The sequence below is a fragment of the Macaca fascicularis genome, chromosome 12 (assembly GCF_037993035.2).
Source record: "Macaca fascicularis isolate 582-1 chromosome 12, T2T-MFA8v1.1".
Classification (NCBI taxonomy): domain Eukaryota; kingdom Metazoa; phylum Chordata; class Mammalia; order Primates; family Cercopithecidae; genus Macaca; species Macaca fascicularis.
The window spans coordinates 133,898,274-133,910,999 of NC_088386.1; the positions used below are offsets into that span (position 1 = coordinate 133,898,274).

Sequence of the window (12,726 nt, forward strand, 5' to 3'; positions counted from 1 at the left end):
CCGCTAACTTTACATGTGTTCAAAAGTTAGCCTCATCATATGGACTGTTGCTCACTGCCAGGCCTTCCTGATGTGCTGTTTCTTTTGCAGGTACATGTAAAGTGCATTTTCCTGATCCAAACAAGCTTCATTGTTTTCAGCTAACAGTAACCCCAGGTAACATTCTTACATACTTAAGTATTAAAGTTATTTCAAACAGCAAATTATAAAGGCTGCCCAAACCTGTATTCTTTGCCTTCATTTGTCCTCTAGCTTTTAAAAAATTAACACATTAATAACAATTTCATATGAAGATAAGATACATACTTCATAGTGAATGAAATAAAGCATAGTAAAGTGAATTTGAGGCATTCAGTGTACACTCTCAATGATGTATAAATGTAACTAAAGTTAATGACAGCTGAAGCAGTTGGTGTATAGTGAAGAGTGTGGGCTTTGAAGTTGTAAGTGGGTTCCAATCCTTTTCCCCCACATAGGAATAGTGTGACCTTGGTTAAGTTGCTTGACCTTTTAGCCACAGCCTGCCTATCTACAAAGTGGGGTCAAACAGGACCTATCTCATAGGACAGTTGTGAGGATTAAACAGATAGTGTGGGTAAAGCACTTAAGCCCAGGGTCTGGCACACCGAAGCAGACAGAAAGAAGATTACCAGCTGACCTCAGAAAGACTGATAAGTGTCTAATCCCTAAGCTGCCCCAGCATGGCAACATGTTTCTTCTTGGTTAAAGTAGACAGCAAGAGGAGGACTTGTATATTTTCTAGTTACAATGCAGCTCCAAGAGCTGCAGATTCCCACACTTCACAATCCACTGGTGTTTGTGTTGGACAGTGAGTGGCGACCAGTCGATGCTGCTGTGGGGAATTAACAAGAGGGAAGGATGTTTGGTGGTGGAAATATAGGGTATTATTTTATTTGGGGTATGGAAAGGTAGTGAGAAACTGAGAATTATTAGTCACTAGTTAATTAAAATGTGGAAATTAAATTAAAATGTGGAAAAGAATACAGGATTTTGGTAGGTGGCAATGAACCCACTAATAAGTCCTGGCCTTGTCTCTCTGTGGGTAGGATGGGCTTTTTCTGTGGAAGATGTTTGATAATAATAGCACAAGAAATCCTGGTTTCAAAATATGCTTGAAAACTTTAAAAAATTCCATTTTATCTATGTGATGGTTCTACAAGGGGCTCTGGAAGTGTAAATCAATCTGATACTGATTAAGATAAGGAGAGTACTTGGGTATAGTAGTTAATACTAGAACATCATCATTATATATATATATTTTTTTTTCTTTTCTTTCTTGTTTTTTCTGTTAGCCGTACTTTATGCCAAATAGAACACCATCATTAGAAAGCGGAGTGTTCCACATGCCTGACATCTATAGATAAATGTAGTGAAGGACTTTAAACTGTGAAATGATGAAAACTCTCACGATTCTTTGGCTGCCTTTGGCTACACATTGCATATTGCGCTGTTTTTGACGAGACGTATTGAGCACACTCTAATGCTTTCTTGGTGACTCAGGGTCACTGTTATGGACATCATTTACTATTCTGTTAAGTAATGTAGAGTATTCTCAGAAATTATTGTAGTGATTAAGATTGGTTCTCTGTTTACTAATTTCAGACTTGTGTGTTAATAGTAAAATATTTTCTTTCATCTGCCTTTCTAGGGCATTTTCAATGGCTATCAGGGATTCTGTGGCTCTGCCCATCCCAAGCATGGGCTTTGTGGTCCTTGGCCACTCAAAGATGTTTGTTGATTTTTCCAGGCTCTTCACTGTCACATGACTGGGTTTCTGGCAGGTCTAACTGCTGGATAAATGTTTCTTCCCCACCTCTCCTCCACCTTTTTTTCTTTTTTGTTTTCTGAGACGGAGTGAGCCACCCAGGCTGGAGTGCTGTGGCGCGATCTCAGCTCACTGCAACCTTTGCCTTCTCAGTTCAAGTGATTCTCCTGCCTCAGCCTCCCAAGTAGCTGGGATTACAGGCATGCACCACCAGGCCCAGCTAATTTTTGTATTTTTAGTAAAGATGGAATTTCACTCTGTTGGCCAGGCTGGTCTCAAACTCCTAACCTCAGGTGATCTGTCTTCCTCAGCTTCTCAAAGTGCTGGGATTACAGGTGTGAGCCACTGCACCCAGCCCCCCTTATTTTTTAACTGAATTTTTTTACTGAATCACATTAATGTTGTGATTATCGAGATTATATATATATGATAGCATCTTTGATGTTGGTCTTATAATTGTCCTTGAAAATGGAACATAATTGTTAGTTTTTCTATTCACGGTTCCATCAGATTAAAAAGTAACTTGTGGCTGGGCACGGTGGCTAATGCCCGTAATTCCAGCACTTTGGGAGGCTCAGGTGGATGTATCACTTGAGGTCAGGAGTTCGAGACCAGCCTGGCCAATATGGTGAAACCTTGTTTCTACTAAACATACAAAAAAATTAGCCCGGCGTGGTGGTCGCTCATGCCTGTGATCCCAGCTACTCAGGAGGCTGAGACAGGAGAATAGCTTGAACCCAGGAGGTGGAGGTTGCAGTGAGCTGAGATCAGCCCAGTGCACTCTAGCCTGGGCGACAGAGCTGTCTCAAAAAAAATAAATAAATAACAAATAAAAAGTAACTTGTGTCTTGGTACCTGTAAATACTTAATGCCTGAACATTCATATTTTTAATAAGTGTTCTTCAGGGACATTAACATTGAGCTGTGCACAGCATGCTTTTTAGATAGTGTATATGCCCTATTTTGTGATGTCTGTGAGTTAGAAAGCTGTGGTGATGCCTGCTCTTTAATTATTAAGAGAAGTGTAGCCAAGATATGCCAACCCTAAAAACTTGCCACATATCATGGTTTTTATTTTTTTTTTATTTTTTTATTTTTATTTATTTTTTTTTTGAGACGGAGTCTTGCTCTGTCGCCCAGGCTGGAGTGCAGTGGCCGGATCTCAGCTCACTGCAAGCTCCGCCTCCCGGGTTCACGCCATTCTCCTGCCTCAGCCTCCCCAGTAGCTGGGACTACAGGCGTCCGCCACCTCGCCCGGCTAGTTTTTTGTATTTTTTAGTAGAGACGGGGTTTCACCGTGTCAGCCAGGATGGTCTCGATCTCCTGACCTCGTGATCCGCCCGCCTCGGCCTCCCAAAGTGCTGGGATTACAGGCTTGAGCCACCGCGCCCAGCCAATATCATGGTTTTTAAAAAGTTTTTTGGAATCATGCTCCTCTTCATATTGAAAACAAATTACAGTGATATGTCTAAGTTGTGAAGTTTTAACAATATATGAAATAAAAATTTTGAAATGAACTTATTTGTAGCCAGTAATCCTGGGGCTAGGGCTGAAAACTCACTAGTATCTATGATCTGGGGGTTAGAATGGTCAAGAGTGGAAGAATTGCATCTGCGTTTTCAGCTCACACCTCTTTATCTGGCTCCTATTCACACTTGCTAACATTTTCATAGTTTTGTTTGTTTTTGGAATGGTTGCTCATGCTTGGGAATAAATATACACTCTTTAGAGACAAACATGGAAATGTAATTTGGTGATGGGGAAAAGAAAGGGACCGAATTTAGAAAAAAAGTGTCCACATCATCTCACAAAACAAGAAAAAGTAGTAATAAGTGAAGTGAAACAAAACAAAAACTTAAAAGATAGCCTGAAATATCCCATGGAGTCTTCTGTGAAGTTAGTGGGACAGTTTGAAAAACTGGACCTGTTCAGTGAGTGGCCTGGCTGACATGTTGATGGAGGTCACCTTAGCCTGCCTTGCTGTGATGGTGGTGATGGTTTTAGACTGAAGGGAACATGGGTTTAAATAACAATGACAATTTTTTAAATTTAAATTTAAATTTTTTTTGTTTTTGAGAGGGAGTCTCACTCTGTTGCCCAGGCTGGAGTGCAGCGGTGCGATCTCGGCTCACTGAAAGCTCTGCCTCCTGGGTTCACGCCATTCTCCTGCCTCAGCCTCCTGAGTAACTGGGACAACAGGCGCCCGCCACCACGCCTGGCTAATTTTTTGTATTTTTAGTAGAGACAGGGTTTCACCATGTTAGCCAGGATGGTCTCGATCTCCTGACCTTGTGATCCGCCCACCTCGGCCTCCCAAAGTACTGGGATTACAGGCGTGAGCCACCACGCCCAGCCTTAAATTTAAATTTTTAAAATCAGTTTTAGTGAAGTATAAAAGTATAAACAATAAAATGTACTAATTTGAAATGTATAGCTTACATTTGCAAAATGTATACACATACGTAACCATAACCCCAATAAATATGAAAAACATTTCCATCATTCCCAAAGTTTCCTTCTGCCTCTTTGTAGCCGGTTCCTTGCCCCCCCACACCACCATCCAAAATTACTTTCTGATTTTTGTTTCCATAGATTAGTTTTGCTTATTCTTGAATTTTTTATATGTAAATGGAATGCTATATATGTACTCTTTGTCTCTGACTTCTTTCACTTAACATAGTTTTAAATTTACACGTGTGAATCATTTTATTCCCCTTTTATGGAATTTTAATGAATATGCCATAATTTATCTTCCTAGTGATAGATATTTGAGTAGTTTCTAGTTTTTGGCTAATATTAGTAAACCAAAAGCAATGAGGTTTGACTGCTGTGAGCTTTTTTTTTAACAAGCTTTTCATGTTCTTTGTTTTCCTTTCTCTTTAATTCTACCCAAGAGTGGAATTTCTGAGTCATAGGAAAGATAACATGTTTAACTTTTTAAGAAACTTTCCACTGTGGTTATGCCATACCCTGACCAGCACTGTATGAGAATTTTCCATTGTTCTACATATGTATCAACATTTGGGTGTGAAGTGGTATATCATTGGGGTTTTTATTTGCATTTCCCAGTGACAGATGATGTAGAGTATCTTTTCATGTATTTACCAGCCATTTATACATCGTCCTTTCTGAAGTGCCCCAGTCTTTTGCCCTAAAAACACTTTTTATTTTATGCTGTGGTCTGAATACAAGTCCTTTGTCAGATGCACGAGCTGTGAATATTTTCTCCCATTCTGTGACTTCTCTGCTCATTTTTAAAAATGCTGTCTTTCGTTGAGGAGGAATTTTTTTTTTTTTTTTTTTTTTTGAGACAGAGTCTTGCTCTGTCACCCAGGCTGGAGTGCAGTGGTGCAACTTCACCTGACTGAAACCTCTGCCTCCTGGATTCTAGTGATTCTCATGCCTCAGCCTCCTGAGTAGCTGGGGTTACAGGTGTGCACCACCACACCCAGCTAATTTTTGTAATTTTAGTAGAGACAGGGTTTTGCTCTGTTGGCCAGGATCGTCTCAAACTCTTGGCGTCAAGTAATCCATCCACTCTGGCCCCCAAAGTGCTGAGATTACTGGTGTGAGCCACCACATCTGGCTGAAATTTTCATTTTTATGATGTGCAGTTTATCAATTTTTTAAATAGTTTGTGCCTTTTATGTCCTGTCCAAGAAATTTTTGCTTACCCAAAGCTTATAAATATATGCTCCTATGTTTTTTTCCTAGAAGCTTTATGATTGTAGGTTTTATGTTAAGGTCCATCATCCATCTTGAGTTGATTTTTGTGTATGGAGTAAGACAGAGGTTGAGATTTACTTTATGTATATAGATACCCAACTGTTTCAATGAAAGGACTTTCCTTTCTTCATTGAATTACCTTGATACCTTGACCAAAAAGCATTGACTGTATATGTGTAGTTCTCCTTTTTGGACTTGATTCTGTTCCATTGATCTGTGTTTACCCTTAGGCCCGTACCACACTGTTTTAATTGTCATAGCTTTATATAGTACTTATTTGGAAATTCATAGTGTAAGTATTTTGATGTTATTCTTTTTTTTTTTTTTTTTGAAATGGAGTCTCGCTCTGTCACCTAGGCTGGAGTACAGGAGCACGATCTCAGCTCACTGCAACCTCCACCTCCCAGGTTCAAGCGATTCTCCTGCCTCAGCCTCCTGAGTAGCTGGGATTACAGGCACACACCACTACACCCAGCTAATTTTTGTATTTTTAGCAGAAACAGGTTTCACCATGTTGGCCAGGCTGGTCTCAATCTCCTGACCTTGTGATCCACTCACCTTGGCCTCCCAAAGTGCTGGGATTGCAAGTGTGAGCCACCGTGCCCAGCCCAGAATATTCTTACTAGTCTACTAATATCTGTAAGACTTATATTGATGTCTCCTTTTTCATTACTGATACAATAATTTGTGGCTTCTCATTTCTCTTGATCATGTTAGCTAAAGGTTTATGCAGTTGGTTTTTGCAAAGAACTGACTTTTTCTCAATTGTTTGCCCATTTCGTTTATTTCCACTCTTTGTTATTTCCTTCCTAATGCTTTGATTTTACTTTACTTTTTCTAGCTTCTTAAAGTAGAACCTAGATCATTGGTGTGTATATATCTATTTTAGTGTTTTCAAAAGTAATGTTGATTGAGATATAAGTTATATTCTTTTACTTAGTGTCATGTTTTTGAGTTTCACCCATGTTGTTAATCAGTATTCTGTATTTTGTATTGATGAGTTGTATTCTGTTGTATGAACGCATACCAGTTTATTTACCCATTCACCAGTGGATGAACCTTTGTGTTGTTTCCACTTTGGGGCTATTATTATACATGAAGCTGTTAAAGTATGTGCAGGTCCTCATTTGCCAGTATGTTTTTATTTCTTCTGGATAAATACAAAGCAGTTGAATTACTGGGCCATATGGTAAGAGTAAGTTTAACTTTATAAAACCACCACCATTAAGTTTTGCAAAGTTTTACATTCCTACTAGCAATGAATGAGAATTCCAGTTACTCTATATTCTTACCAACAACTGGTATTGTCATTCTTTTCAATTTTAGCCATTCTAGTAGGTGTATATCTCATTATAACTTTAACTTGCATTTCCCTAATAACCAGTGATGGTGATCTTATTGTTTGCTTGTTTGCTATCTGTGTATCTTCTTTGTTCAAGTGAGTCTTCAAATATTTTGCCCACTTAAAAATATGATTGTCTTTTTTTTTTTTCAAGATCGAGTTTCACTCTCGTTGCCCAGGCTGGAGTGCAGTGACTCAATCTCAGCTCACTGCAAACTCTGCCTCCTGGTTCAAGTGATTCTCCTGCCTCAGCCTCCTGAGTAACTGGGATTACAGGCATGCGCCACCATGCCTGGCTAATTTTGTATTTTTAGTAGAGACAGGGTTTCTCCATGTTGATCAGGCAGGTCTCGAACTCCCGACCTCAGGTGATCTGCCCGCCTCAGCTTCCCAAAGTGCTGGGATTACAGGCGTGAGCCACCACGCCCGGCCTGATTGTCTTATTAAGTTGTCAGCTTTCCTTATATACCTTGATATGAATCCTTTATCAGATATGTGGTGTTTTTTTAAAGGGTTTTTATTGATATTACGTATAGAAAAAATTCTGATTAGAGACTTCTATAGCTAGATTATAAATCTTATGTAGTTATGTATGTATTTCTCTAAATTTGTTTTAGAATGTATGTCATTAGATTTTGATGTTTTCTTATTTTGAAAATGTAATTTATAAAAACTCCCTGATACATGATAGTAAATGTGCAGCTTACATTAAGTCATAAACATTTAATGGATTTATCTGCTATCCCCATCACTTTTGGTTTGTTTCAGAGCTTTGGAGCTATGGAAGGAGAAGTTTCTGAATGTGTAATAAAGGAATATCCATTTTTTTTTTTTTTTTTTTTTTTTTTGAGACAGAGTCTTGCTCTGTTGCCCAGGCTGGAGTACAGTGGCGTAATCTCAGCTCACTGCAACCTCTGCCTCCCAGGTTCAAGTGATTCTCCTGCCTCAGGCTTCCGAGTAGCTGGGATTATGGGCATGTGCCACCACACCCAGCTAATTTTTATATTTTTAGTAGAGATGAGGTTTCACCATGTTGGCCAAGCTGGTCTCAAACTCCAGACCTCTGGTGATCTGCCTGCCTCAGCCTCCCAAAGTGCTGGGATTATAGGCATGAGCCACCGCACCCAACCGGAATATCCCAATCTTTAAGCAAAGAATTAAAGTTGGTGAACCTGAAACCCGAGTTGGTTCCACGCATGAACATTTTGTTTTTATTGTTTGAGACGGAATCTCACTCCATCACCCAGGCTGGAGTGGAGTGGCATGATCTTGACTCACTACAATCTCTGCCTCCTAGGTTCAAGCGATTCTTCTGCCTCAGCCTCTTGAGTAGTTGGGATTACATGTGTGTACCACCACGCCTGGCTAATTTTTATTTTATTTATTTTTTTTATTTTTAGTAGAGACAGGGTTTCCCCTGTTGGCCAGGCTGATCTCGAATTCCTGACCTCAAGTGATCCATCTGCCTTGGCTTCCCAATGTGCCAGAATTAAAGGCATCAGCCACCATGCCTGGCTGACACATGAATATTTTGGAACAACATTTACATAGTCATAGACATGTAAGAAGATAAGGAAATGGAGCAGAGCACTGGAACAGTCCTATTGCCTCGACCAACATCCTGACCATGTAGTAGTTTACATGTAGTTTATTGTTAATATGTAAAGGTTTCAGACACATAAAATTTATACTCTCATCCCTGGTTCTTTCTAGCTTGATTTTTAGTGTTAGTATGGAAATAACCATTATAAGGGGGATAAAGTTGAAAGAAGCACAGGTGTTTTTTTGTGTGTGTGTGTGGAATCTTTTCTTTCAAATAATCTTAAAAATACAGATGCCAATTTTCTTGTGATGTAGAATAGAAATGTGATGTGAGCTTTTAACATGTCAGTTATCTGCCAAAGCATTCTCTTGACTTTCATCAGGAAAACATTCACTGCTTTCTCCTTGCCCCTTCCAAGAATTTGGCTGATGTGATGCTTCTTTGCTTACTGTGCCTACTGAGTAGGCCACCCCATCATCTGATACAGGGACACCTGATCTGTTCTCATGCTGGTCTGTCCCCTGCCTTAAACGTAACTCCAAGTCATATTCTCTCGTGGGATGCTCAAGCTTCCTGAAGCGAATATGACAGGAATTGTTGTAAAAAACATTCGCTTCCATGGGCAAAAATAGATTCTGGTGGTCTCCAGTAAAAATGTATATAGTGTGTATAAAATCTCCAAAAATGACATAGTATTTAAATCTTAAGGTTTTTAGCATTTAAAAAATTACCACCACTCTTTAAGGTTCCTGTTCCACCTGATGGTGTCTTTTATGTGGCACAGGCTTTTTATCTTTTTTAAGAATCATGTTTAGTGAGCTATAATTTACATACAGTAAGTTTACCATTCTTAGGTAGACAGCTCTCTGCCTTTTGACAGACCTACTCAGTCACATAACCACCACTGCAATTAAGATACAGGAAGTTTCCATCACCTCAAAAAGTTCCCTCGACCCCCTTTGTAGATCCCCTCTCCATCCCCAGCGCCTGGCAGTCATCAACCTGATTTCTTTCCCTATAGTTTTCCCTTTACCAGGATATTATTTAGATGAACCCAAACAGTATGCAACATTTTGTATGTGGCTTCTCCCACTTAGCGTAATGCTTTTGACATTCATCCATGTTGTTGCATGTATTGTTATTTCAGTTGTATGGATGTACCACAGTTTGATGATCCATTTATCAAATGGCAGGCATTTGAGTTGCTCTCAGTTTTCTTAAGTTATAAGAAACTACAAAATTGTTTTTTCCAAGTAGCTGTACTATTTTGCATTCCCACCAGCACTGTATGAGAATCCTAATTGCTCTGCATTTTCACCAGCATTTAGTTTAAAAAACTTTACTCATGGTAATGGTTACATAGTGGTATTTAATTGTGGTATTAGTTTGCATATTCTTAATGACTATCTCTTTTTTGGAGACGCATCTGCTCAACTGTTTTGCTCATTTAAAAAAAAAAATAAGTTTTTTTTTCTTATTGTGGAATTTTAAGAGTTCTTTACCCTAGATATGTCTTTTATCAGATGTGTTTTCTAAATGTTTTTTCCTAGTCTATGGCTCATCCTTATTTCCTTAATACTGTCTTTTAAAGACCATGTATTTTAAATTCATTTGGGGACATCCAACTTATGATTTTTTTCTTTGTGGTAATGTTGTAGGCAGAATAATGGCCCTAAAAGATGTCTATGTCTTAATTCCTGGAAGCTGTTGAATATGTTATGTTACATGGCAAAAGGGAATTAGAGTTACAGATAAATTAAGGTTGCTAGTCATCTGATCTTAAGGCAGGGAGATTGTCCTGGAGTTTCTAGGTGGACCCAATGTAATTACAGGGATCCTTAAAGTGGAAAGGGAGAGAGAAGCAGTTAGAGTCAGAGAAGGTGATGTGACAATGGAAGCAGGAAGCAGGTGAGGTGATGCACTGGCAGAAAGACTCACCTGCCACTGCTGCCTCTGGAGATGGAGGAAGGGCCCATGACCCCTGGTTGTGGGCAGCTTCTGACTGCTGCTAGTGCAAGGAGACAGCCTTTTCTGGGGCATCCAGAAAGGAGTGCCCCCTTGCCAAAGTCATGATCTTAGCCCAGTGGGACCCATTTTGGTATTCTGGCCTCCAGAAGATAATAAATTTGTATTGTTCAAGGCATAGAGTTTGTGAAAATTTATTATAGCAGCAATGCAAAACTGGTAAGAATAGTTTGTGTTTGTTGTGTCCTAAGAAATCTTTGTCTAAGAAATACAAAGATTTTCTCTTATTGTTAAAATTATTTTATTTTTTTGAGACAGGGTCTTGCTCTGTTGCCCCAGCTGGAATGCAGTGGCACGATCATGGCTCACTGTAACCTCCACCTCCTGGGCTCAAGTTATCCTTCCGCCTCAGCCTCCTGAGGTAGCTGGGTACACGGGAACATGCTACCACACCTGGCTGATTTTTTTATTTTTTGTAGAGACAGGGTTTCGCCATGTTGCGCAAGCTAGTCTTGAACTCCTGGGCTCAAGTGGTCAGCCCACTTTGGCCTCCCAAAGTTCTGGGATTACAGGCAGGAGCCACCATGCCTGGCTTTATTTTTTTTAAAGCAGAGGTTTTATAGCTCTAGGTTTTAGTTAGGTGTGTGATCCAGTTTGAGTTAATTTTCACATATTATACAAGAAAAGAGTGTAGTTTCTGTTATTTTGCTATCTCTTTTTGCATTGTCCATTTCTAGCACCATTTGTTGAAGAAGATTTTTCTCATTGACTTACCTTGGCACCTTTGTTGACATTACATGACTATATGTGTGTGGGTCTATTTCTGGACTCTGTTCCATTCCATTGTTCTGTATGTCTACACTTGTACAAATACCGCTGCTTGATTATTATGGCTTTATAGTAAGTCTTGAAATCCCATCATGTGACCTCTGACTCCTTCAGCATTTTTCTACTTTTTCAAAATTATTTTGGTGATTTTTTGTTCCTTTACTTTTCTACATACACTTTAGAATCAGCCTGTCAAATTTGGCAAAAAACTTGCTGAGATTTTAATTAGGACTACATTGACTCTAATGTAAATCAATTTGGGGAGAATTGCTGTGTTCGTTTATTTGCATTGCTATAAAGAAATACCTGAGGCCAGGTAATTTGTAAAGAAAAGAGGCTAATTTTGGCTTATGGCTGTGTAGGAAGTATGGTGCTGGCATCTGCCTCTAGTGAGGGCATCGGGAAGCTTATAATCCTAGTGGAAGGCAAAGTGGAGCTAGCTTGTCACATGGTGAGAGAGGGAGCAAAAGAGATGCAGACGCTTTTAAACAACCAACTCTTGCATGAACTAACAGTAAGAACTCACTAATTACCATGGCACTGAGCCATTCATAAAGGATCTGCCCCCATCACCCAGACACCTCCCACCAGGCCCCACCTCAAACACTGGGCATCACATTTCAACATGAGATTTGGAGGGGACATACGTCCAAACCATATAATTGTCATCTTAATTATCACATCTTCTAATCCATGAATATGGTTTATATATCTATTTTGAGTTTTCTGTTGCTAGTACATACAAATACAGCTGATTTTCGTATAGTGACCTTGTGTCCTACAATCTTGACAAACCTGCTTTTCATGGTAGTAGTTGTATTGTGGATTCTGTAGACTTTTCTATGTAAACTATCATGCCATCTGTGCATAAAGACAATTTTATCTCTCCCTTTCAGTCTGTATCCTTCTGTTTCCTCTTCTTGCCTTGTTTTCTTGTCTAAGACTTCCAGTACAATCATGTGTAGAAGTGGTGAGAGGGACATCCTTGGCTTGTTCCTTTTTTTTTTTTTTTCCCTGAGAAAGAGTTTCGCTCTTGTTGCCAGGCTGGAGTACAATGGCGCGATCTCGGGTCACTACAACCTCCGCCTCCCAGGTTGAAGCAATTCTCCTGCGAGTAGCTGGGATTACAGGCATGCACCACCACAACCAGCTAATTTTTGTATTTTTAGTAGAGATGAGGTTTCACCATGTTGGTCAGGCTGGTCTCGAACTCCCAGCCTCAGGTGATCCGCCCGCCTCTGCCTTCCAAAGTGCTGGGATTACAGGCGTGACCCATTGCACCCAGCCAGCTTGTTTCTGATCTTAGGGGGATGTTATCAGTCTTTCATCATTACGTGTATGGTTTGCTGTAGGGGTTTTGTTTGTTTTTTTGAGATGGAGTCTTGCTCTATCGCCCAGGCTGGAGTGCAGTGGTGTGATTGCGCTCACTGCATCCTCTGCCTCCCGGGTTCAGGCGATTCGTGTGCCTCAGATTCCTGAGTAGCTGGGACTACAGGTGCCCACCACCATGCCCAGCTAATTTTTATATTTTTAGTA

General features: G+C 39.9%; 1 protein-coding gene across 18 annotated transcripts in view; it reads left to right on the top strand.

Moving 5' to 3' along the window:
- UBE2F (ubiquitin conjugating enzyme E2 F (putative)) overlaps window positions 1–12,726 on the top strand; it is a 76,501-nt gene that overhangs the window by 28,260 nt on the left and 35,515 nt on the right. For 15 of the 18 annotated variants that reach the window (XR_012421634.1, XR_012421633.1, XR_012421630.1 and 12 more), the window contains one exon: window positions 91–156. The exons of the other annotated variants lie outside the window; for them this stretch is intronic. Coding sequence is in view for 9 of the 15 variants with exons in the window: in XM_065526358.2 (XP_065382430.1) it covers window positions 91–156 (66 nt within the window). In the remaining 6 variants the exon portion in view is untranslated. The remainder of the gene's footprint in view (window positions 1–90; window positions 157–12,726) is intronic. 18 annotated transcript variants of the gene reach the window in all.